Source organism: Castanea sativa, chromosome 9 (assembly GCF_040712315.1).
Source record: "Castanea sativa cultivar Marrone di Chiusa Pesio chromosome 9, ASM4071231v1".
NCBI classification, from domain to species: Eukaryota; Viridiplantae; Streptophyta; class Magnoliopsida; order Fagales; family Fagaceae; genus Castanea; species Castanea sativa.
Window position 1 is genome coordinate 28,711,563 of NC_134021.1, and position 27,559 is coordinate 28,739,121.

General features: G+C 37.0%; 1 protein-coding gene across 5 annotated transcripts; it reads right to left on the reverse strand.

Annotated features, from left to right (window-relative positions):
- Nucleotides 1–432: 432 nt before the first annotated feature.
- Nucleotides 433–27,068, reverse strand: LOC142610974 (uncharacterized). Of its 5 annotated transcripts, none has more exons than XM_075782966.1 (24): nt 26,719–27,068; nt 26,513–26,613; nt 25,987–26,182; nt 25,802–25,883; nt 25,423–25,705; nt 24,586–24,688; nt 24,353–24,489; nt 23,349–23,522; nt 22,261–22,463; nt 22,015–22,158; nt 21,839–21,927; nt 17,201–17,348; nt 16,906–16,958; nt 16,274–16,329; nt 8,053–8,216; nt 7,535–7,725; nt 5,646–5,697; nt 5,494–5,566; nt 2,316–2,417; nt 2,094–2,190; nt 1,888–2,004; nt 1,561–1,802; nt 1,300–1,440; nt 433–914 (listed from the first exon to the last, which is right to left on the reverse strand). In XM_075782966.1, exons 1-24 carry the CDS (start codon nt 26,912–26,914, stop codon nt 732–734), a joined length of 3,327 nt encoding a protein of 1,108 aa, XP_075639081.1. In that variant the 5' UTR covers nt 26,915–27,068; the 3' UTR covers nt 433–731. The 5 variants fall into 5 exon arrangements, with proteins under 5 accessions (XP_075639081.1, XP_075639080.1, XP_075639078.1 ...); XM_075782965.1 differs by having other exon boundaries at nt 7,535–7,728; XM_075782963.1 differs by having other exon boundaries at nt 21,839–21,930.
- Nucleotides 27,069–27,559: the final 491 nt, after the last annotated feature.

Here is a 27,559-nt window from a genome sequence, read left to right on the forward strand (position 1 = left end):
TTATTGTCAATTTCACTCATTTTATTTTCAACTTATAGTCAATTTGGTTTTTACTATCAACTCACTAATTGATATTTATTGCCAGTTAAAAATAATAAATACCAAATTAATTGTTATTAAATTGTAGGGACCGAATTAATAGTGACGCTAAATGTAAAGACCAAAATAGTATTTTTGCCTAAATAATTATCATGTTATTCGGGCAGAAAAATAAGCATCTTGTCTTCAACAAAATTGTACTTTGTAGTAAATTTTCAATATCAAGCACTACCGGAAAGTTTGTGTTTTGAATGTTATACAAATTAGAATGAATAGCATTCTAAAGTTCTAGATTTATAAATGATGAAACACTAAATTGAAAAAGTGTTGTCCAAAAGGCACTAAAAATATATTTATTTTCCCTTTTTTTTGCATTTTCTAAAAATATTTTCAACCCATTTGTTAATTTATTTTCTGAAAAATTATTGGTTACAAAGACCAAATCATTAGCTACCACTGCTAACAAGCTACACGTCAGTTATGCTACAAACCACGAATTGGAGGGTCCTCCAATTTAAATGTAGGACCCTCACCTCATATAGCTAATAAAACAAGGTCCACCTTAAAACTATCCTTATACAAGAGAGTTAACTGTACAACTACTAATAAGCATTATTTCATTAAATTAAGTAATTATGAGGCACATAGATGGTCTTATGATCTTCAATCCTGGAGAAGTGCCTCAAACCAACTCAGGTAGAAGTCATGCACATCAGCAACTGTTTACATACTTGTCGAAGCTCTTGGGAGGGATCCGTCAAAGATACAGTTGAAAGCACAGATCTAGCTTCTAGTAGTGCTCCTGATATACTTCCCAAGATCATGTCATCACTGGCCATGAGAGATGCTACAAGCTTTGCGCCTGCCATTCTTTCCTGATTGACAATAGTATGCAACCAAGTTAAGTGAGAGATAAAAGAATATTTTGCATAACTTTCTTTGTCCCTGCTTTTATTTACTGCACCCAATCCCTTTACCAGCACAGTAATCAGTTCAATATTCTAGCAAAAATAACAAAATCCCGGCCAGATTAAGTGTCCAGTTCTTGCTGGCACACAGTCACTCAACCCCCACACCCCAAATCCCTCAGAAAGATGTGCATTTGCATGCGTGCACACACGAGCACAAGTGCATGCATGGGTGCGCACACAGATATGGTAAGAAAAGGGGGCCATTTATAAACTAGAGATGACAGGTGCTAAAGCACAACCAACAACACAAAAATAGTTGTTTATCTTACGTGAGAATAGATTCTATTACCTTTTCTGATTCACTTCTTAGAGCTTTTAGTGAGAGTTTAAGAAGATCAGATGAGTAGGGAAGTACTACAGCCTTCAAATGGTAGACAGCTGAAAAGAGAACCTGGATGCATGCAGCTCTAATTTCTGACTGCATTATCGCCTGCATATTTGATACAATTGTAAGAAGCAAATGGGAGAAAAGGTGACTTAAAGAACCCCAACCTTTACAAGACCCAAAGCAAGCAGGATCTACAAATTATAAATTCAATAACTGAAATACCGCAACAGAACGGATGATACATGGGAGAGCCTTCCAAGCAAACAGTTTCTTGTGAGAGTCAGAGATCTTCTGGCAAGCACTGATGAGAACATTAGCCATGCACAGCCGGAAAGAGAGATGGACTGGTGCCTCAAGTGTACAGTTTTCATTACCCAACCTGGAGGTTAGATCATCTTTGTTCTTATCGTCTACAAATTGATGGATCACATAACCAAGGATGGAGTTTCTCGAGGCAGCATCCCCTGCAATTTGAGACAAAGAGATCAAATGTGCACAACAGAAAATATTTATTCTTGTATTAAGGAGAAGAAACCAAACAAATCCCACCTTTCTTCCCAAGAATGCTACTCTTTCCTGAGGTGTTGGCAAATGATTCTGAAGCTTGCAGTTCGGCACATATCATCAGTGCTAGACAATCAATGCATCCATGTTGTGCTTTGGAAACTGAGGGAAGAGTATACTTACAGCCTTTACTCCAATAACAATAAGAGGTATCAGAAGAAAGATGGGAAAAGAAAATTAATTAGTTATACCTTCATCCCCATTCAGTGAAGGCCATAAGAGAACTGTTTCTAGTGTCTTCCTAATCTTGAGCATAACAGGATGCATAACTGAATCGCTGCCCCTAATCTACAAACCAGAAGAAACCTTTATATTAGCTGTGGTATGAATAAAATTTGCTTATAGTTGAAGCATATGAGAAAACCAATAGTTCTCAAATGCATGGGTATATGTTGACAGCGTAAGATAATTACCACGAGGGAAGTGCAAACTGAAAACAAACAAGCTTTTATCTTCAATATATCCTGAGAAGCTGCTGCATGTTCTAATTCAGAGCAGAGAATTGGAAATAGCACCTATAGAATTAGAAGGCAGAAACAGTTTAAAATAGTCGGAATACAAATTGAGAAGACCAATAAATGCATAACAAGAAATAAGAAAACAATATCTGTCAAAAAAAAACTAACATGTTCATATTCTTTATATATATTTGTTAGGGTCAATTACACAAACCTCCATTGAGGTTTAATAAAATGACACCACTCCTCCCTTGAGATTTGTGTAAATGCAAGTTTTCACTAACAGTTTCCATTTTTATTATTGATTCCTATTAATTTATAGATAACTTGAGGGTAGGGGGGGGGGGGGGGGTGCGTGGTGGAAGGTTCATGCTATGAAGCACGGGTGCGTTTCCGGGTTCAGGTGCGGGTGCAAGTGCAGGACTCGGAAATTTTTGAAACAGTAGGGTGCGGGTGCGGGTGCGGCGATTAATAGTAGCACACATTGAATTTCATGTTAATGGAATGTTATTTACTATCCGATCCATAAACTTATGTTATGTGCATACTTTTCAGATTTAAAAATAAATAAAAATATAACTTTTTATAAATAAATATATAATAAAATTTGATCATGTTACAAATGAGATACTTTAGTTATTGATCTCTAATCATCTTAATATTTTGCAAGCATGAGAGATATAAGGAGACATTATAATCCAATAGTAAATTTTTCAAAAAAAAAAAATCCAATACAAAGTAATGAGTGGTGTGACATGAATAGAAGTTATACCAGTGTAATTTGAATTTAACTCATATAATATAGAGAAGAAACAATCAACCGAGACCAGACAAGGCTTTTCTAACACATTGTTTATGGAGACCCATATCCCCATTTAAATGTAAACTGTGCCCATGAAATATTTGGGTTTGCCATTGGGAGCTCAATTTAAATCCACAGCCATATGGTCATCAATTCTAAAAAAAGGATGAAAAAGCAACTTGCTGGATGGAAGAAGAGGTATTTATCTAGATTATAAAAAAAAAGAGGTATTTACCTAAGGGTGGGAGAATTACTCTCATCAAGAGTACCCTCTCTAGCCTCCCTACTTATTTCTTAGCACTGTTCCCGATCCCTGCTAGGGTAACTAACCGTTTGGAAAAATTACAACAGGACTTTTTGTGGGGTGGTTTGGATGATGAAATTAAAATGTACCTGGTCAACTGGAGTCTGTATGTCAGCCAATACAATCAAGTCTTTTAGGGATTCAAAGGTTCGCTCATTTTAACAGTATAATTGGGAAAATGATAATGGCGATTTGCTGTGGAGACAAATGCTATGTGGAGAACTGTCATAGCTAACAAATATGGCGGTGATGAGGGTTGGTTGGTGTTCTGGAGCTACAAAGAAACCCTATGGGGTTTCTTTATGGAAGTACGTCAGAGGTGGTTGGGAATAATTTTCTCAAAATATCAGATTCAAGATGAAAAGGGGTCTTTGAATCTGTTTTTGGGACGATTTATGGTGTGGAGGAGAATTATCTCTCAAGGAGGCATTTCTGATGTTGTATTGGATAGCAAGGAATAGGGATGCGTTTATGGCAGAGTATTTGTGTTGGCATAATGGGATTGCGCACTAGGATTTTCTTTGAGTTAGACCGAGACAAGATTGGGAACTGGCAAGTTTGGAATCTTTCTTTGCTCTTCTTTATTCTTCTAAGGTGGATGGGAATGAGGAAGATAAAGTTGTGCGGGTAGCTACCCAGAGTGGTTCTTTTGATGTAAAGTTGTTCTATTCAATCTTATCTGATAGAGGTATTCACCCATTCCCTTGAAAAAGTATTTGGAAGGTGAAAGCTCCTACTAAGGTAGCTTTTTTCACTTGGACAACGGTGAAAGGGAGGATTCTAACTTTGGATAATCTGAGGAAGAGAAATATTTGCGTTGTTAATAGGTGTTGAATGTGTGAAAATGATTGGAAATCGGTGGACTACCTGTTCATTCATTGTCCTTTTGCCTTTGATTTATGGTCCTTCATATTAATCTTGTTTGGTATTTCCAGGGTTATGCCTAAACAAGTGGTTGAGTTACTTGCTTGTTGGTTTAGAGGTGTTGGGCGACATAGGTCGGCATCTGTTTGGGATTTTATTCAGCATTTTATTATGTGGAACATATGGCAAGAATGGAACAACAGTATCTTTGAGGGGGAGGAGCATTCTATCATCGAGTTGAAGCGCATTTTCCTTCTGTCTTTGTTTTAATGGAGGACTGCTTTGAGTGGTCTTGACATACCCTCTTTTTTGGATTTTTTAGATTTATTTAATTTTGGGTGGACATTTGCTTTCCTTGTACACATCCTGTGTACCAAGGAATTTGTTTCTTTTCTTGTACTTCTCTTTTTTTCAATAAAGTTTTTATTTACCAATCAAAAAAATGTAAACTGTATCCCTGCAGAAATCGCACACTCAACTAGGCTTGCATATTCATGCCTTTAAAGCTTAAGGTTGCCAATCTTAAGGCACATTCTATGGAAGTTGTACACTTTGTTTGTTTCACTATAAAATATTTTACCAAAAACATTTTCAACATTTTACCATGTTTGTTTCATTGTAAAATTTGGTCAACCCTGGAAATGTTTTCCATTGACCATAAAATCATTAGTAAAATGTTTTACCTTAAAAACTTGGTAAAACATTTTACAAAAACACACATTGGTTCTCCCCCCCACCCCCCCATGTGGTAAGAGGATTCTCAGTCCGATGGCCAAAGCCAGTGGTCCGATCGCCGGACAGGAGGCTTTGGTGAGCCACTGATGTTGGTGGTTTGTGCTTAAAAATTTTTACATGCCACACCAAACACTTAAAAATATTTTACTGAAAAGGTTTTCAAATGTAAAATGTTTTCATTGAAAATATTTTATATTTGAAAACATTTTATAGAGAAACATATGAAGTGTTAGTTATGCTTTTAGGAGCATACCTTAAATACCTTTCAGTGAATGTGTAGGAATGACAAAAATGATTGTTTCCAGATAGTAAACCCAACAATAAGACCTCATTTGAGAAATAACATAACATAAAGGAAACATCAAACAATATCCCTTGCAGCCAATTAGGATGCACAAATAACAAAGTCGAGCAAAGTTTTTGCATACCTGAGGGTGAATGCGACCACAGAGCTCAGCAGCAAGTTTTCGTACATCTTCAAATTCAAACTTATGAAATGCCCTAAAGAAAAGAAGAGGAAAGATCAGACTCTCTTATTCAGTTTACTGAAACTTGATTATGGTTATGCTTGTGGATCAACCTATTTAGAAGGAAAGCAGCAACACTATCATGCTTGTTGAAATCTCCATAGCCTGAAATTGCCCCAAATAACAAGTGAAAGTAAGCATATAAATGACTACAACTAAACAATATGCATAGAGCCATCATGACAATAAACAAATGACATACAGAAGTGAATCATGCTTTTCATGAATGGATCCAATAGATAGACTTCAATTACTACCCATTCAAATTTCAGAATATAATTCCAAGTGGATAGATCTCTATAATATATGTAGAATTCATAAATAAGATCTTTCCACCAAAGCTCATTGTTGAATTCAAGTTCAGAGTATTGCTTCCAAGCTGGTATAGACGCTATAATTGGCCCCTTTGGTAAATTTTGTTATAATATTATCCAAAGAAGGAAGTTTTATATTTTTTATTAATTGTGCCAAAGAATAGTCTCTCTTAATATTTAAAAGAAATAAGGGATGATAAACCTATCACCAAAGCTTTGCACCAAGGATAAACTTTTAAGTCCATATCTCTTTGTATTGGTTATAAATGAACTTATTAGAACAATTCAAATGAAGGCCCTTGGCATATGCTTTTTGTAAACAATGCAATTTTAGTATATGAAACTAGACATGGACTCAATGCCAAGCAAAAAATCTGGAGGGATGTCTAAGAATCTAAGGGCTTCAAGTTAAGTAGGATTAAGACAAAGAACATGAAGTGTAAGTGTTTTAGTAAAAGGAGACAAAGATGAAGTGTTTGTAAAACTTGATAGTCAAAAGATAACAAAGAGTGAGTGCTTTTGATATCTTCATCAATATCATAAGCATGGAAAGATTGAAGAGAATGCAAATTATAGTATAAGAGAAGGGTGGAAGAGAAGTGCATCCAGGTCATTATGTGATTGAAGAATACCTATTAAGAGAAAAGAAAAGTTTCACAAGATTGCTATAAGGCCAGTTATGCTATGGTACTAAATATTGGTATAATAAAGAAGCAACATGTTCATAAACTGAATAGGCATAATGAGAATGTCAAGATGGATAAATGAAAATACAAGAAAATATAGGATAAAAAATGCAAAACTCTGTTTCAAAATAGGAATGGTTCCTATTGATGAAGATGGGTGAGAATCATTTTGGTCATGAGCAAAGGAGAGAGCAATTAATGCACTAGTGAGAGAGTAATTTGATTCAAGTTAAAGGAATGAAAAGAGAGAGAGAGAGATTAAGACATAAAATTACACTAATAGAAATAGTAAAAAATAACAATATTAATTAAGAAGTTGACAAATTTTGATTTTTGGATTGGATAGGATAGAATAGTAGAGAAAAATACATGTGACTAACCATTATTAGTTTGGTAAGGATCCATAGCCGCCCTTTAAGTTGTTGGGACTCAGGCTTTGTTGTTGTTATTGAATAAAAGATAAAAAGAAACTATTTTGTTATATGAGAAGCCTAAGTTGGGTGAAGAGGAAACTCAAACATTCATCCAGCCAAGATTTGGCAAAAATTTGTGATTTTGTAACAAGGAGATATTCTGTATAGTTTACAATCATGCACTAAGATCATGCCCAAGGAAGCAGAGACATATGGACAAACTTCTATTGTTAGACACTAACCACCTAAAGAAATCTCGGTAAAGCATTACTGCTGTTTTTATGTCATGCAAAAGTTAAGGGGTTGAACATTAGAAGGGTCAATGCATTCTGAAGATGGTAAAAATAATCAAGTCAAAACTTAATCAGAATTATATTTCACGATTTTTTTTTTTAAGCCTGATCCACATGATTTTGCATTTACAGTACGAACTTGACAACTATGAGAAAAACATGTAGTAAATTGAAATGAGCTCTGGATTGTAAAGGGAAGAGGAGAAAAGGAGCTTATGGAAGGCAGAAAAGCATACCATGCATAATGCCTTGAATGAGAAGTTTATCATACATGGCAGACAAATTGAGGTCATCAAAAATTCTCAGTGGAAGCATCCTAATAATGAGTAATGGGCAAAGGCGTTCAAACAGAGATTGCTGCATTTTCACAGGGTCATCATTGGTAGAGGTTCTACCCTCGCATCGTGATAGAAAGCCTTCATCAATCCTGCTAAAAAGAAATGGACGTGATAGATAACAGACAAGGAACAGTTCCTTCAAAAGGAGATAAAATTCTTTAAGATTATGATATATATTTAATAAAAATTAGATCCTGATATATGCTACACAGACACAACTCCCTTTTGGAAGCATTTGTGCTACTCAGTTCACAATTATGTTCAGTTAAAGTGAATCAACAAGCAGTAGTTTACTGATAATAAATTTAAACAAACAAACCATTAAGATCTAAAAATAAGAATTAAATAACAAAAGAGGAATAAATGCAAGATATTACAATTAAATTTGGATAAAAACAATAAAATAATTTACTCACTCGTCCTGTCCTTTCATATGCAATAGAACATTGTAAATGACTACATCACCAGCTTCTCCAAGGTGTTCACTTATATAACTCAGAAACTTAACAATAATAGCATTCGATGGCTCTGCAAACATCTTGTCAATCAATGGCCCAACCAAACAGTTCCAGTCTTGAACCTGTGATACTTCAAAAAATCAAAAAGCTGGAATTTTTTTGAGAAGCAAATGCATACTTTTTCTAAATTTGAGCTACATCCAATTGATCCATTTTTTGTCCACTGAGACACATAAGGAACAACTGCAAAACCTAACCATGAATGTGTAAGAGGAAGTAATGAGATATCTGGCAATTGTTTGCATCACCATGTAGAAATAAACAACAATGCATGGAATTGTTAACCCACGAAACTCAAGCTTCGGGATTGATAAACCAAAAGCAAAACAACAAAACCTTAGTTCCAAAACTTTTAGGGTCAGCTGTGGATCTTCAACAAACTAATTGGTCGACCACTTGTTCGTTCCCATCATTCTATCTTGTCCAAAATCATCCGCTGTCACCTACTTAATTAACATGTCAGCTTTTTAATACTTTTAATAGTGCTATTTTAGATCTTTTCCTAACTCTTTTGATCCTCTTGACTTGAATCAAATCATTCTTCCTCACCGATATATTAATCATTCTCCTATAAAAATGCCCAAACCATTTCGAGCAACTCTTCCTCATCTTTTCCTCAATAAGAGCTACCCTATCCTCAAACGAAATTCTTCATTTCATATCGTATCTTTGGTTAAATTTCCACTTATCAATCTTTTTTTTGAGATATAACATAAAAATATTATAAATAAAAGTGCCAAACCGAGTACATTGGAGATGTACTATGGGAGCACAAATCAAGAACCAAAATTACAATGATAAAAAAAAACAGGAAGGGAAGAAGAAGAAAAATGAGAAAAGACCACACTCCAATCAAAGAGAGTGTGCAAGAAAAAAGATTTAATCTCTAACAAAGAACGTTCACAACCCTCAAAGATTCTAGCATTCCTTTCACACCAAATGCACCATATCAAACAATGAGGCACTAATCTCCAAACATCAATGTTATGATGTCGCCCAAACTTTCCCTGCCAAGACTCAAACAACTCAATAATTGTATGAGGCATAACCCAGTGAATACCAAACAAACAAAAAACCAATGACCACAACTCCCAAGCTAACGGGCAATGAAGTAGAAGGTGATCCACTGACTCCTTACATCTCTTACACATATAGCACCAGTTAAGCACAAGCACACGTCTTTTACGAAGGTTGTCTATTGTTAAAATCTTGCCTCAGGAAGCAGACCAAGAAAAGAAAGCTACCCTTGGAGGAACCTTCGATTTCCATATCATTCTCCAAGGGTAAAAGAGTAGGAGGGTAGAAGGATAAAATAAAATCCTCTAACCTCAAAACCTCTGCTCCTTGCTGGCTTTCGTCAAACCTTGTCAAGACCAAATCCCCACACAGTCGAAGAATAGACCATACCCATAAACCAATCAAAAGATTATTGTTCCCAATCTTGTGGTGGAGGACGAAATTGCACATTCCAATGAATCCTCCCAACCAACCAACCCATAACTTTAGCCACCGAGGAATCCTTGGACCTACTAAGACAATAAAGCTCCGGAAAAACCTATTGGAAAGTACAGTCCCCACACCACACATGCTTCCAAAACTTCACTGTAGTACCTCCCCCGCATCATACACAAGGAGTTTAGAAAAGTTCAACCAGCCACTTCTAATGAATCTCCACAAGCTGACCCCATAAGAACTTGTCACCTTTTCCGTACACCAACCACCCCAAATATTCTCATATTTTGCCTCTATAACCCTCCTCCATAAAGCATCGGTCTCCATGCCATACCTCCAAAACCATTTACGTAGCAAGGCAGAATTAAAGCATCCCAATCGTCTTATATTTAGCCCCCAATCTGCAAAGGCTTACAAACCTTGGCCCATTTAACCAGATGTATTTAAGGTTCACCAATAATTTCACTCCACTGAAAATCTCTCTGTAATTTCTCCATACACTTTGCCACCTTTCCAAGTAAAGGCAAAAGGAAAAGAAAGTATATAGGTAAAGATGAGAGCGTGTTTTTAATAAGTGTTACCTTACCCCCCTTAGATAAATACAGTCTCTTCCAGCTTATTAATCTCCACTCCATCTTCTCTAGGATAGGATTCCAGATAGATAGGTCCTTAAACTTAGCACCTAACGGAAGGCTCAAATATTTCAAGGGAAGAGAAGACTGCCCACACCCCAATAGCCCCACCAGAGCCTCCAAATTGTGCACCACACCATTAGGTACCAACTTAGATTTTCCCAAATTAATTCTTAAACACTCATGCCTCCTCAAATCTAGCAAGAATCGCCCTTAAATTAGCAATCTGAGTATGTTTAGCATCACAAAAGATGAGACACCATCACGGATGTACCAGTCGTACTACCTACAAAAAAGCCGAAGAACTGCCTAGCGGAAGCAGCCACATCCAACATACGACTCAACACCTCCATAACAATATCAAAAAGCAAGGGAGATAACGGGTCCCCTTGCCAAATCCCCCTAGAACTTCCAAAGAAATCAGATGGACTACCATTGAGTAGAATGGAAAATTTGACAGTTGAAATCCGGTACATTATCCATTTTCTCCATTTCTTTGCAAACCCACAACGCTAAAGCATATACATTAGAAAAACCCAGCTCACATAATCATACGCCTTCTCCACATCCAACTTACACAACACACCTGGAATTCCTGACTTCAGTCTACTATCAATACATTCAAAAGCAATCATAACGGAATCCAAAATTTGTCTACCTTTCACAAAGGCATTCTATGAATCTGAAATAAGCTCATGAGCCACCCTACAAAGCCAATTAGCCAACACCTTAGAAATAATCTTGTAAATCCTACCGACTAAGCTAATTAGCCGAAAATCCCTGACCTCCACAGCATCCACCTTCTTGGGAATAAGGGCAAGGAAAGAAGCATTAAGACTCTTCTCAAACACTACCTGAGTATGAAAGTTGTGAAACATAACCATAATTTTTGTTTTCATAACACAGACTAGAAGAACACCATGGAAAAGCAATTCAAGCCAAGAGCCATATCACCATTAAAATCATTAATCACCCCAAACACCTCTTCCTCATCAAAAAGCCTATCTAACCAAATTGCATCTTCCACCGAGATACTAGAAAATTCCACATCATCTAAGACATGTCTATGAGCCACATCGTCAAAATAAAGCTGCCTATAGAAATGAGAGATACAATATGTTATAGCTGCCAGTTCCGAAGTCAATTCTCCATCCACCATAAGCCTATCAATGGAGTTAAACCTCTTATGAGAGTTAGCTAACGTTGGAAGAATTTAGTATTCCTGTTGCCTTCTCTAATACAAAGATCTCTAGATTTCTACCTCCAACAAATTTCTTCCACAAAGCAGCTTTTTCTAATTCATCACGAACTCTTCCCAATTCTAGCACTTCCTTCGCTGATAGACCTCGACTATCCACAATATTCTCCAGAACATTCAAATCCTTCCACAATTTTTTAAACCGATCTTCAACATTACCAAAAACCTCCACATTCCATCTTTTCAAGTCATTTTTCAAAAGTTTAAGTTTATTGGCCAGTACAAAACTCGGAGCACCTTGGAACTAATAAGATTTCCAACAAGACCGTACCCTATCCACAAAACCCTCATTCTTAAGCCACATATTCTCAAATCTAAACGGCCTACTCCTTTGAAAAGATCCACCCTCAAGGACAATTGGAAAATGATCCAAGAACAACCTAGACATCCGTCTTTGAGAAACCGTTGGAAACTTGTCCTCTCAATCTGCAAAGAACAAGAACCTATTCAACCTAGCCTTCGAAGCAACTTCTCAATAATTTGACCAAGTAAAAGCGCTCCCTTGTAATGGGAGATCAATGAGGCCTTGCTTCAAAACAAAATTGGAAAACTCCAGCATAGCAGTAATAAAAGAATTAGAACCCAAACGTTCAGAAGAAAATCTTACCACATTAAAGTCACCACCCACACACCTTGGAACCCTCCACCAACTATTCAAACCACAAAGTACCTCCCATAAAAACCTCATCTCCTCGTAAATTAGGACCATAAACACCAATAAATGCCCATACAAATTGATTTGACACACTTGTAAATTTACAAGAAACCGAAAATCTCCCCACTGCTTCCTCCACTTTATTCACAACGTGTCCCACATCAATAACACCCCTCCAAAAGCTCGACGAGCCTAAGTAGGACCAATCAACACGTTGACCACCCCACAAACTGCGAATCACAGCTCTATTTATCAACTCCATTTTGGTTTCTTGAAGGCAAACAACATCTAGCCCCCATTTCCTAAACAAATTTCTAACGCGGAGCCTTGTATCCTGCTTATTCAACCCTCTAACATTCCAAGAAATAATCTTCAAACTCATTGATGAGACACAACAGCCCACTCCATACTTGCAATCCTTAATTTATTTGAACCATATTCAGAATTCAAAGATGACAATAAAATTTTCAACTCCCACTGACCTTTCTGCCCCGCCTTGACCAACTTTGTCTGATCACCTACCACATGTTGCTGTTTATTTTATTTTTTTTCTGACCTCTATAGCTAACAATAATCCTGTAATTTGCTCCTCAAAACCTTTCAGTGAAGTTCCCACAAACTTTTTAAAAGCCTTTATCCAATTGGTTACCCATTGTGATATCTAACTATTATCAACACTCCTTGCACCCAAGCTCCTTCACAGGACTAGACTCCAATTCCGAAGGACCTTCAGTGGGCAAAGGTACCAATACTAATGGCACACCACCTCTCTCCCAAGTCATCTACCTTTCATCAAATTCACAAATCTCATCCTCTAACCCAAGAACCACAAACAAAGAATCTACTAGCCCATCACCCTCATCTGCCCAACTAACCCTATGCCCTTCATTAACAATAGAACTAATACCTGGTACAGACTCTCCCTCCATGCTTGAGCAAACCAACATGCATTCTAGAGATCTATATAGTGACAAAGGAAGCACTAACTGCTGTCCATCACACAATTGTAGCATCCATTCTTTGGAGTTACCCCAAGACTTATCCAAGTCTCCAACCAATTCACTAATTGTGGGGCAAGGCTACCGAACCCCCTCAAGATCAGAATCCTCATGAGCAGTGGCCGATACTTCCGAACCCACAAAATCCCCATCCCCATCTTCCATCGCCACCTGAGATATGTCAAATTCACCATTGCCAACCCTATCAAAGCACTAGAAGCCGATATCAGTTCAAGGGATGCTTAGGCAACCACCACTGGCAAGACCAGCATGGTGGAGGACTAGGTATGCCGAATCGGGCTTCTCTAACCACCAAAACCATCATCGCCCATCACTTCCGACACCATTATGGAGGAAACCGTGGCCAAGGGCACCATCAGCACCATTGCTGACCCCATCGAAGCACTAGAAGTCAATATTGGTTTGAAAGATGCCTGGGCCACCACCACTAGCAAGATCGGCATGGTGGATGGCGGGGTATGTCAAATTGGGCTTATCTGACCACCAAAACCATCATTGCCTGCCACTTCCGCCATCACTATGGAGGAAATCGTGGCCAAGGGCACCATCGCAAGCTTCACCAATAGTGTAGGCAAGATCATAGAGGTACCAGGTTGCTCCATATCAGTCAAGCCACTTGTATCTAAGCTTGGGTTAGAGGGGCGCTTCAGGTTAGATGATTCTAGAACAATTGGGCTCGTAAGCAGAGACCCAAGGTTGACTTGAGCGTGTTTGGAACAGTCACCAACCTCAAAAACACTTGGGCTTGACAAACACGGGCCCAAGTTTGTTTTTTTATTGCCTAAAAGAGTTACTTGGGCTTTCTATTAGGAGGGGCCTAGCCCCACTTTTTCATTTTGAACAACATTTCTCTCCCGTGTTGCCAGCTTGCTCACCACACTTAGAACGATCCCAAGATACCCTGCCTCTTTCCATCCTCATTCACATCCACAATCAACCCTTTCCCTAACCAACGTGACTTCCTAATATCATGCACCTTTCCAAAATCAAAAGTTTTTAAATTCGAATTAAACTCCAAAGGAAATCTAAGATTATTTCCTTCCAGGATTTTCGCCTCAATATTATTCTTGCCATTAATACCACCGTCTCTACCCTCAACACCACCCACGGCTGATGGGAGAAATCTTCCGGCCTAAGCTTCGAAAACTACTGCCTGTGTGCAAGATTCGTCTCTCAGAGGCTCCGCTATTTTCTCCCTGACTCTATTCCTATCCTTTTCTCTAATGAAAGACTACTGAGAGTGCTTCAAACTTGCCTATACTGGAGCTTTTTTAGTTTCTACAAAGGACCGGGAAGAACGAAACTTTGAGAACTGCTTAGACTTGTACGATACAAATTTCAAGCCACCCAACGCATATTGGGAAGGTTCTAGCATTCTTCTTAATTCAATCCCAAAGGCCCTCCAACCTTGCAGTAACTTTCCCATAGGAATAATGATAGATCTCCGCAACCCGCCTACTCTAAGCTCAGTCACTGATAAGTATTGACCAAACAAGTTGGCCCCCGTTGCAACGTGTAAGCAATATCTCCTTCCCTGAGCGTGAAAAACTGCTGGAATTAACCCCAATCACAGTGTATTCTAGGTTTTTCATTAACCAAAGTGTTGCACTCTTGCCCATAAAAACTGATTGCATGTAGTATTTTCCCCGTTCAAAAATCTTAAGGGAGAAAAAATTTCCCCCTTCCTCAACCACCAATTGAAATAGCTTAGATTCAAAAAAATAAATAAAAAATAAAAAACTTCGGAAACCACCCATACCGATCCAAAGAATTAAACTAAAACAGTATTTCTGACTAATTTGAGGTAGCTGGGCCTCCCCAAAAAAAAAAAAAAAAAACTATTCCCCTAGAGAGAGCATGGATTTCTATAGATCAAGTTACAAGTAACAACCTTGTCAAATCTATAAAATTCACTTTCTATTGTGTCACCTTTATATATGTTATGTAAACATTATTAAGGAAGACACCTTAGAATATTTCCACTTATCAATCTTAAGATTCTCATTTCAGCTACAAGTGTTAACTACACGTGAGCCCAAGCAATAGAGGTGCTAATGAAGCAAAAGAGCTTGTACACCCTCTCTCTCTTCCCCCAACCCCCCCCCCCCCCCAGCCCTCCCCTGGGCGGGAACCATGGGTATCTCATGTGACTCTATGCACAAGAGGCATGCCACTAGAGGAGGGATGAAGGCCAGGAGGAAGAAGTGAAAGTATGAGCTTGAGCTTGGCCATCAATTTGCCAATACTAAGCTCTCAAGCAACAAGACCGTGAGGTAAGTCCATTTGAGAGGAAGCAAATACGAAAATAGGTTTCTCATGTAGCTATCTTATTTTATGAACATGTTTCATAATAGCCCAATGTTCAGTACAATATAGCATGGCTGGTCTTATAGCAATTTTGTAAAACTTTCCCTCTTAACTTAATAAGTATTCTATAAATACACAATACTCTTGATGCACTTTTCCACGTAATTTAAAAGTAGTTATCATAACAGTGTATGTCCCTTTGTGTGCACATTTGTGTGAAACAAAGAGTGAGACATGTAATCCCGAACTTTAAAGAAACTATACTTGTATTGCATCTCTTCATTTTCATTTCTTATATATTTTTGACATCAAAAGAAGCAACTGGAAAATGTCTGCAAATGCTATGCTATGCAGTTCTTTCAGCTATTGTTAGAAATGCTGTAGTTTAGGTGTCATCATTTGTTTGGGAGGGGGAAGGGTATACCCCATTGTGCAGCCTGCAATGGTGATGGATTGATACAAAATGATCTCATCATATTAGAGAGAGAGAGAGAGAGAGAGAGAGAGAGAGGGAACAGATTGCAACAAGTCAAAAGCAGGTCTTATATCATTTGTTCAAAACCACAAACAATTAAAAACACAGAAAAATATGCATTTATTATTATTAGAAAGCCAACAGTCCCCAATAGTAAAGAAACCAGGACAAAAACAGAAACATAGATGTGATTTCATACATAAAATGTATAAAGAAAACACTTTGGACAGCAATGGAGAGCCTATGCTACTTGAGTGAATTTTCAAAAGAGAAGAAAAAGGCAAAAATATAACCAATTTATATTAGCATAATAAATCTTACACTTTTTGACCACTCTGGGATTAGCTTGAGCACTTGATCGCAATCAAACTTTGATCCTGCCATGGTTACAAAAGCATGATTATATATTGGATCTACCTTTTTTGGCAAAGTGAGTTAACAGAACTCACTAACAGTCAGAACAATTCAGAATGAGTACCTATTGCTGACTTCTATTATTGCTAGGAAGATGGAGCATATGAGAAGGAACTTCAGAACTTTATAATAATGTTGAATTAGAAGATTCTTACAAGATTCCAAACATTTCTATTCTTTTCAAATCCAAAATACCAAAAGAAGGATAAGCCGATTGAAAATTTATTAAAATTGATGTAATATTTATTTAAACACACACAGATGCAGTGATCTACATTAACAATCTAATAGACAATTGGTTAATATTGGTGATGTAATGTAACAGATCCATAGCTCCCCTCATATTTTAGAACCATCATAGATACCTTCAATGCCAAAAATTTTAAGTATTGATTATTAAAAAAGAATGATAAAATACACTTACATAAATCAGCATGAAAGTGGTCACACAATCCAAGGAAAAATTATAGATAATATAAGTACATATGAGAACTTGCATCAACTGAGAACTCGTAACATTAAAACAGTGAGAAACAAACCTTCCCTTATATGTCCTGTAATTTGAGGAAGATCTAGGCTCTGATTGAGGTTGCTGTGAGAAAAGGGGGAAAAGAATGCATAAATAGGTGAAAATGCCATCTAATATATTATTAGATAGAATTATGAGCTTCAACTGATCAAATGTTTGGGTTGTTGTCAGAACCCCACCCTCTTCTTCCAACAAATGCTTGCCCCTCTTTCCATTAACAAATTCCATTTTGCTTAGGATTAATTGAACTTTAGGAATTGGAAGAGAGAAGGGGAAAGGGTGGGGGGGGACGGAAGGCAAGATACCTCAGACAGTCAAGCAGCATAAAAATAACTTCAACTTTCTGATTATGATATTTGAGCACCCTAATTAAGGCATCAGCAGCAGATAACTGAACTCTTTCATCTGAAGAGTAAACAAGGTGAACTAATGCTGGCAGAACTAATGAAGGATCTGCAAGAAGAATAATAGAATTCAGCAATGCATAGTACGGCAATCTACATGACAATCTGATAGAAATCAGCCAATTATTTATAAGAGAAACAAGAAACATCAGATTTATCAACCCCAAGCTTTAATTTGGGGGAATGATTGTGGTGTGGGTCAACATGGGAGTTAAGCTAAAGTAGAGGGCTGAAAATTCACTGTTCACGGCACTATAGAAAAATGTTCAGAGAGTGCCAAACTTTTGAATTTTACTAATATAAGGGGTTTAATCAGTAGGGTTTCTAGTCCTTTACTTATGTTTTATTCTATTATAATGTATGGTTCAGATTAGTTTATTTAACTGTATTGAGAATTTTCTTATCATCACTGTTCGATGGAAATTTTGTGGCTGCCTTTGAATTTACCTCAAACCCTGGTCGTGATGCTTCTTATGAACTACAAAAGTAATGCTAGTAGTTATTTTATGTTTTCATAATCCTTTTCACAGGAGTTACACTAGTGTGATGCAACATACAAATATATTGTTGATAGGTAAATAAGAAATTTTATAGATATGAAAAAGATACGGACCTCTAGTACCATGACAATCAAATTGTGGGAACCAAACTAAGGAAATACATTGACATGGCTAAATTGAAGTCATACAAACATAAAACATGCATATATTTGTATGTACATAATTTAAAACTAAAAATACACTATAAAAACAAAGTACATGTACAAAGGTGCAATTAAGGAAAGACGAGATAGAGCAAACATCATTGATTCATTATAATTGACACAGCCATAAACAATTGATTTGCTTTTACTTTGCAAATTCGCCTATTCAAGAATTGCTATATATGGTCCACATGTAAAGTCCAATTGAAGTAAAATTCGTGTTGTTTTAAAGGTCTAGGTATGAGTATATTAGGGTTAAATAGTTTTTTATTTTATCAGTTACTGTCAACTTTGTGTTCAAGGGCAAATTTGTAATTTCCACAGTTCCTGCAAATTTAGTGTAATTTCCACGTCTGCTTTTTTTTTTTTTTTTGGCCACGCGTTTCAAGAGCAAATAACACTGTTATGGCTATTGTTCATGCACTGTGAACAGTGCACATTGTACTGTTCATGAGACCCACAAACTTCACTTTTCAGCGACTTTTTCATTAAAAATGGGTCCTACGACACTATTCACACATTTAAAAATCATTTTGCTACAGTGTTTTTAGTTTTCAATTTCAGCAAAATAAGTTCTATCCAAACGGACCCTAAGTTGAGTTTAGAATTTTCTAAGAGATCCTAAGTATCTTAGATATTGTTTTTTTCGGGTCCAAATTAGTCTTTTATTAGATTTTTAGTTCACTGGTCAAACTAGGAGTCCTAATACTACTAGGACAAGAAAGAGTCCTAGTATATTTGTTCTCAATGTACTCAAAGAGTAGATGGAGTTGATTAATTTTTTTTTTGATAAGTAAGAATGATATATATACGAAGGTTACTCTATGCCTGAAAAACACAAAGCAACCCAGAAATACAAGAAAAAGAAAACAAAGAGAAACAAGAGAGAAAACCAAACAACAAAGAAATTACAAAAGGAGAAGGGAACAAAGAAAAGAAGGGAGGGAATCACTAGACGTGAGTCCCCACGCCCGAGACCAATCAAATAGAGTTCCACAAAAAGAAGCAAGCAACTGATCCCTAGAGCTAACCAAATCCTCAAAAGTCCTCCGGTTCCGCTCCTTCCAAATACACCAAAGGATGCACAACGGGACTAAATTCCAGATCTTAGACGAATGCTTCCCCAGCCAATTCCACCATCCAAAAAGCAAGTCTGGAACCGAACTAGGCATAACCCAAGCCAAGCCAAGCCAAAAGTTATAAAAACAAAGCTCCATAACCGATAGGCCACCTCACAATGAAGAAGAAGGTGATCTACCGTCTCTCCACAATGACGGCACATAATGCACCAATCCACAAAAACCAATCTCCTCAATCTCAGATTGTCTCCCGTTAGGATCTTATTCCAAGCTACACACCAAACAAAAAAAGAAACTCGCCTAGGGGCCTTAACTCTCCAAATAGCTTTCCAAGGAAATAGATGGAGTTGATTAATTAAATAATGTGTTTTAAGTATTAGGGGAGGGCTGCCCTCCCGTTATAATTTCTCCAGTTCTCTCATGTTTTTATACCAATGAAAAACACGTAGCAAGCAACAAATCCTAAGGGTAGAAAAATCACACGTCAAATACCACTTTTTTCTCTCAATTTTCTCTTTATTTCTTCTTTGCTTCTTTCTCCAACATCCCATCCTAACGGACCTCACTTACCTGAGCATCAGATGTGTCCAGAATCGCAGATCGGAACTTGATGGCAATGGGTTTGGACTAAAACTGTGGATTTCACAGCTAAGATTGGCATATCAGAATAAAAAACCATGGCTGTTTGGATTGACGCAGTGGGTTTCATGGCTATGCCGCTATGAGCATCAAGGCTCGTTCCAGCGGAGGCGTGTGAGATTGAGGTCCTCCAGCGAGCTTGGGGAGGTGAGACATTGGGTTTGATATGGATTTCTGGCTGTGGGAGTTCCGATGGGTTGTGGGTTTGGTATGAGACTTCTGAATATACTTTGAAAGCTGTGAAAGAATCAGCCATGGAAGCTTTGAAAGCTTCCTCTCCTTCTTCAAAGCTTTGAAAGCAGCCAAGATATTCTTCTCTAATCTTTTATTCCTTAATATTTTTTTTATTCACTTATCCAATTAATTGGCCTTTCTCTTCACATTCAATCACAATTAATAAAACCCAAATCAAATACCCAATTCATTGTTCTGTTCTCCATCAAAAGTTGTTCCCATCAAACTTTGAAGGTCTTGAAAGAGTTCTTGAGCTACCTAGATATGGGTCTGGAGTGGCTGATCATTTTGTGATAGTGGAAAACATTAAAAGATGATTTTGAAATATCATTTTTCGTAACAGGTGATAGAAGCAAACCCAGAAAAATTTTATTGAAAACTGAAAGGGTTGAAAGAGAGAAAATTATGTGGCTTATTTCTAACCTTAGGATTTGTTGCTTGCCACTGTCTTTTATTTTGTAAAAACATGAGAGAACTAGAGAAATTATAATGGGAGAGGAGCCCGCCCCTAAGTATTAGGCATGTTGGCCTTATTGTTCATTTCCACCCTTTCTCTTTTTCCCTGTTTGTTCTCTCTTTTCTTCTTCACTTTCTTGTGGTACTGTTCACAGGTTCTCTCTAATCTTCTTCTTTCTTGTGGCACTGTTCACAGATAATATTCATACAGCCCTGAGACACCGTGTCTCTTTTTCTTCTTCCTTACAACCCCATATCAAGTAGTTTATCTTACATATCAAAACCCTAAAACCTAACAAATGTTTTTCTACCAAATAGCCATCAAATAACTTATCAAACCATCTTTTTATTCCTATCACAACCTACAACCTTTTTTTTTGTTGATAACTAACGTAAAATATTATCAAAAATCACAGCCAACCCGAGTACATTAGGAATTAATCAGTAGGGGTAACAATCAGGAACCTATAACCTATCTTTAACCTAACCTTAGATCCCCAAATTCTCCTACAAATTAATCCACCACAATCCACAAGCACACAGACACATTCCCCTTATTTTTCCAACGTCACTAACACTCCCCCTCTCATGCAGGGGACAGACTCCAATAAAAAGTGGGACCTAACACATGGAATTTTTAAGTTTTTAAGTTGGAGGTAGAGTGGAGACAAGCAGATACAAGGTTCAAACCTTCTTTGCTATCGTGATAAACTACCACTTGTCTCAAAAGCTTAAGCTACTAAGAAATGATGAATTATTTAACCATTATTCTAACAGTTCTTTATATTAGCTTGGATTGGAATGATCTAATTCCAAGTTGTGTTGTAAAATATCAAAGATTAGGTTTTGGTGAGAAAAAGGGAGAGAAGATTGAACACGGAGAGTAAGATTAACAAATAGGTTTAGGGCCTTGTTAATTATTCCCATCATGGTAGCATACATTTTAATTGAATGATATTAAATGATTACAAGAATACCATTAAGCTAATATAAGAATAATAAGCCAATATAAAATAACAGAGCTAATGCTAACACTTCCTATTCAGTAACTTCTTTCGTGATCCTGTTTAACTCAATGGTTCTAACAAAAAAGGAGGGAAGATTGGTTGTTTGTACCAAAATACCCCAAGTCATATAACCAGGAAGTTGAAAGTTCCCATCAACACTTCTACATGCATAGCTCAAGAGGAAATGTATGTTGTTGCCTCAACAATAATATCATTTCTCAACCCAAGGTCTCCAAACAAGCATCAATTGCCAGCAGTAGTTTTTGTTGCCCAAGTGCACATTGGTTTAAACAAGTATAAACATATCTGTGTAACCTATCCCTTGTAATTTTAGATAGTTAAACACTAGAGTACAAAAGACATATTGAGATCATGTCAATATAAGAATTATCATAAAACACTTTAGATAGTCAAAACCAACCTAGCATTGGAAGCAAGCTAGAAGCTTGCTCACGAATTACACTTTCTTCATCTCCAAGGCACTCTAGCAATTGGTTTGCTACATCTTGCCTGCCATAGTAGTAGGAAGAAGAGACTTATAAAGATGCTAAAAAGGGTGAAATCACAAATGACAATAGCTACTAGAGTAATCTTAACCATGCCAAATGAGAAAGTTCATCTATTGGATCAGATGATTTGCAAATAAGTTCTGAAATAACATCAACAGCATTCCTTCGCTGCAGAACATTTCCAGAAGCAATTCGCTTTAAAACTTCTTGAATGCACCGACTGTCTCTGCTCCTGGTGGATCATTAATGCAAGTCAGGTTTTAATCCCAAAGAGAGACCATAAGTATGTTGCGGCCACAAAGTATTAAAAAGGTGAAAAGAATGGAAAAAGTACACTGAGCAGTATTCTGCTATCAGCTTAACAACAGCTCTAGCTGCGCCATCCCGCTCATCTAGAAGGTGAAGCAGCAACGGTAGCACAGAGTCCATCAGTCTAGTATCAGTGAGACTGCTTCCAGATGAATAAGTTGGCTTAAATATAACTGCCTTAAATATGCAAACAACCCCATCTATCACATCTTCATCAGCGCAATGAAGCTTCAAAAAGAACAGAGAAAAAGCATGACCAAGTGAACACAATGAATTCCAACCATGAATCTATTCTTAAAATTAAAATAATAATAATTATTATTATTATATATATGGTGTGTTCTGTTAACCTAATTAATATTATGTGAATACCAGGGTTGAATGCAATCAATCTATCTATCAAAATTAACCAAGAGACACCTAACCTATCACAACAGGTGGTGACAACCATCTTGCCAGTTCAGACCACAATGGCTAAAGTTCTAAAACAGACATAGGAGAACATCTAACACCTGTTGTCTAATCTAAAGCTAACCAATTTTGATATCGTCATGACCAAGTCTTTAAAGTTTTTTTTTTTTGGGGGGAGGTTGTGGGAGGTTAAGTGTTTTGAAAGAGTTACTACAAGAATTTTTGGTAATATTACTATGCTCAACCATTAAAAAAGGTCTAAATTTCAAAATAATGTCACCAGAACCATGTCCAAGACATGTTAAAATTGCTCACAGCTCCCCACAGCTGTGTCCACAATGCATAGCTAAAAGTTCAATAGACTATTACACAGGCAAACAGTGACCAATAGCTATGGAATCATTACCCGGTATTGGTCCCACCTAAGTGGGATCATGGGAGGGGTGTCCTTTATAAGGTCCCAACATTAAGTATTTTTTGCATGAAGTGGTCACACTGAAGATGCAAATCATGAACCCATGCTCCTGCACTTAGTAGCATGGGACTTTACCAATTCTTAAAACAACAACCCCTAAAGCATTCAATGAAATAGTGCATCCATAAATTAAACTGGGATGTGATCTAAATTGCAAGAACCCTAAAGCCGTATATGTCTACCATGCAAAATAACCACAACTTGTTTCTTCATGGCCTCAAGCATACCTGTGGTAAAAGTTCACGTGATATCTGCATCCCATATTCCACAATGGTGCTTTCAAATTTCTTGCTGTCTAAACGTCCTAATAAAAGGCATAAACAGTTTATAAAAAACTTTCTGGTCTCTACACCACCATCCTTACTATCGCTATGCCCTCCAGTATGGCTGTCTGTATAATACTGCATGAATCAGCAATTTATCGTCATGAAATGAAAGAAGAATGGATATGCTTCATCACAAATACAATCGATAATTTACCAAGGTACCAAAGCAAGTGGTCATGAGTTCAAATCCTATCTCCAATCTACCCCCCACTAAAAAATTTAAAATTTTACATGTTGAGCTCACTTAGGGAGTCTAAGCCCACATGTGAGAAGTATGGGGGGGCTACAATATTGGTTACGTGATTAAATTCACCATTTCCTAACAACTTGACCTTTTGTGACAATCGGTAATTTATCAATAATATTACAGCCAATAAGTTTGGTTGCAGTCACAATATGAACATTATTCTATAATCTTGAAGAATGACCAGGCTATACCAAATATCCTTTGTTAGAATAATGCGTAAATGGTTAAATTCACCATTTTCTAATAACTAAGCTTTTGGGACCATAGCTAATTTATTATGGTATCAGAGTTAGGGTCTTGAGTCCTACCTCCACTCCACCCTCCCATTTAAAAATTTTAGTCCCATGTGATGGATTCCATTTGTTAAAGGGGGATTTTGGGCCCACACATGAAGAGAAGTATTAAAAAAATGGTTAATGATTATATTCAACATTTCCTAATAGTTTTTGGGACAATTGGTAATTTATCAACTTGATTCAATCATATAAGCAAAAACAATTCTTCGAGAAAAGATAAAAAAGATGGCAAGTTTGTTTTACAAACAAAATACCAAATTATAGCATGACTCTAAATTAACAGATACACAAATTTTTTTTTTTTTTTTTTTGATAAGTAATAAGTTATATTGATTGACAGAAGAAGAAAAGAAATGAATAACCTGGATGCCAGATAAGTACTGTTCCAACAATTCTTTGTAATGCTGAGAAAATTTGCGATCTTCCAGGTGTAATAGTATGCCATAATGCTTCCAACAAGAAGAGAGTAACATTACTCCAGTCTTGACTATCTTTGAGCCTGTCTTCCATGCGTAGCAAAAGAAATCACAATGTATAGAAAATTAGACATACTAAGATATACGATATGCTCAAAAGCATGTATTGGGTGTTGGACCTGCCTCATCTTGAAAGCATCCATATTGCCCTTTTATCTCTTGCAACCACTTGAGCACTTTTTCCAATCCTTTAGCATGTAAAGATCGACTTTTTCTGCTCCACTGCACAGCATGGGAAAATCCCCATTACAGTTCATTATCATGACAAACTTCAAGTAACACATAGTGCCATCAAATCAGTGGTTGAAGCAAGGTTTTGAGAAGAGTAGAAACTGATTAAATATTTCAGGCAACTTGTCACCAAACAAAAGCAAATGTTTCTTTTGCAGACATCTATATTATTCTACAACCTCTTTCATGGGGCATTCATTAAAAGTTAAACGTAACTGTTTAAAATAAGCACCGTAACAGCATGTTACACATAGGTATAGATACATGAATTATTTTTGTCTGAAATTCCTTCGCTCATCTATCAGGATTTCACACAAAACTTCCTGATTCTATTCTCAAACTCATGGAGAAAAAATATAGAAGACAAGACGGAAGCTATGAGTTTAGTAAAAAGAAAAAGGAGGGCAAAACTGGGTACATATCACTGGAGATGTATTCTCTCCTTGAGCAAAATTCTTGGTTTCAATAAAGAATTTGAATTGCATACAGGCACATGTTGTGAATATCAATTAGTTTTCTTTTAGCTCATTTATATAACTAATTTCCTCTGTCTAGAGCACAAATCATAATTAATGACATCTATCATAATCACACATATAGCAAAAGCACGTGTATCACCAACTCAGCATTTCCAATTAAAAGTAAATATAATGACATGATATGAACAAGGAGCAAGCAGGTTCTGTGTTGGAGCCAAATAAATATAACACAAGTACAGAACATACAGCAATGAGTCTCTGCACTAAATTAACAAGTTCCTCTAAATGGTCCCAAAATAAAAGTCCCATTTCCAGGTTTGAGACTTCTGAAGATTTAGAAGCTGGTTTCACTTTCTTATCACCAGTAGATGATTCAAGCACTAAAGTAATCGGCCGACTCAAAGCATTTGAAGTTGATTTCAGCTTGTCACTTGACACCTTTTTTGCCAATGCTTCAGTAAGAGCTAACATACAATCAGCTGCAGACACCGAGAGACGAGATGGCAACTCAAATCCATCCTGCAAAGTGCTATAGAAACAAATGGTCAAACACACACACATAATATACAAAATGGAATTGCTATGCATAGTAAACGACACATAGTTTCTCAAAATTGAGCAGTACCTTCCTTTACATACAATACTTAACAGACGTGGCATACATGAAGAAAGTATCTTCAAAACATCATTGTACCTCTCCCTTATCCCTGCCATCAATAACAAATTAAAGTAATATACTAAGACTTCTTAATACATCAATTCACACGGATTAACACACAATAACCGTCAAAATGTGGTTGGGGTGTTTACCATTCATTGAAAATTGAGTCATGGAGGTCTCAAACTCGAGAAGATTGCGAACAAGAATGCACCAACCAAGGGCTATGTAACGGTCATCTTTTCTAACGATAATGTTGGCAAGATTAGTCGCCAGAGGTCGGAAAAGAAGCTCATCTTGAAATAGCCAGTTAACAAGTATCATTGCCTGCCCTCCATTCTTCCATGACTATTATTATAAATAATAATAATAACAAATCAAAATCAAATAACAAGAACATAGTAATACACAATGAATATTTGTTTCAACATTAACAATTTCCAAAAAAGAATTTTCTAGAAAATTATCTCACTTTCCTATGTTTGGTAGTGGACTTAAAATGAATTGCAAATCTCTCTTAAGTTCCCTTATTTAGCCTGAGATAGAGTTGTTTTCCAGAAAATTTTAGCGGAAAACAACCCTATCTCACTCCAAGTAGTTAAATTTATCTGATACTACAAAACAGGAATATGCGAAAAACTATCTTCATTGAAACAAAGGGAGCGTAAAAAATGGTACATGTTGAATAATGGGGAGAAGGATTTGATCAAATGCATCCTGGTCCTCAACGGCGTCGTTTACATACTTGTGTAAAAACCAGAGAGAGTCCTCCAAAGAGCCTATAAGACAAAATAAAATAAAAAACAAAAACAGATTCAATTCAAAGAACTACATTACAGTACAGTACAGTACACACAAAAAGATTAGAGTTGAATAATTACTACCTGAGCCTGAGGTTGTTTTTTTATTAGGGTCTGGGTAGAGGCTAGAAACGGCGTCGTAGAGTTTTTTGGGGCGAGCGCTGAGCAGAGTGTTGATGACGCGGGCAACCGTAACGGAGAGCATGGATTGTCGTGGTGGTGGTGACTCTTCTTCTGATTTCCATATTAATTGTTGCGTTTCTTCTTCTTCTACTTCCATTTGCTGAGAGACGTTTTTATTTCAAATTCAACAACTTACTACCGAGAAAGAGTATTCGCCCTATTCACATATCTACTCGCCTCGTACTGATCCATACTAAACTGAGACACAAATGAATTAGGGGTTGCTTGCTGTTTCACTGTGTTTCTAGAGTATTTCGGGGTGTTTGGTGGAAAAACATTTTAAATAACTATAAAATCTAAACAATATTATTAGTTAGGCAATGTTTCAAACAAATTTGGATTCTAACAAATCGAGTTTTGTGGACTCGATTTTGGGCTCAGAAATCGAGTACATTGTACTCGATTTCTCCATCGCGGCACCCGCTGAGCTGGATAAAAATGTCCACGTAGATTACAAAGTCGGGTGCATTGGAGTCGTTTTAAGAACTCGAGTCTAACAGACTCGATTTGTGTTCAGCCGTCCACGTGTTCCAAACACTCAAACTCCCAGATCACTCACACCAAAACACCCTCGCACAGTGCGCAGATCACACTCAAAACTCCCAAAATTCGAAATCACTCAAAATCTCACTCTCAAACACCTTGCAGATCTCACTCACAGAATCTCAAAATCTCCCTCATCTCTCACTCTCAAACCACAGACGCTCAAACCCACTCAAACACGAGACTCTCCCTCAGTCTG

Excerpts from the sequence above, each read along its gene's own strand:
- LOC142610974 (XM_075782962.1), bottom strand. The coding sequence starts at position 26,914 with ATGGAAGTAGAAGAAGAAGAAACGCAACAATTAATATGGAAATCAGAA. Across the intron at positions 22,464-23,348 it reads CACGTGAACTTTTACCACAG|CTTCATTGCGCTGATGAAGA; the intron begins GTATGCTTGAGG and ends TTCTTTTTGAAG. Across the intron at positions 17,349-21,838 it reads TAGCTTGCTTCCAATGCTAG|ATCCTTCATTAGTTCTGCCA; the intron begins GTTGGTTTTGAC and ends TTCTTCTTGCAG.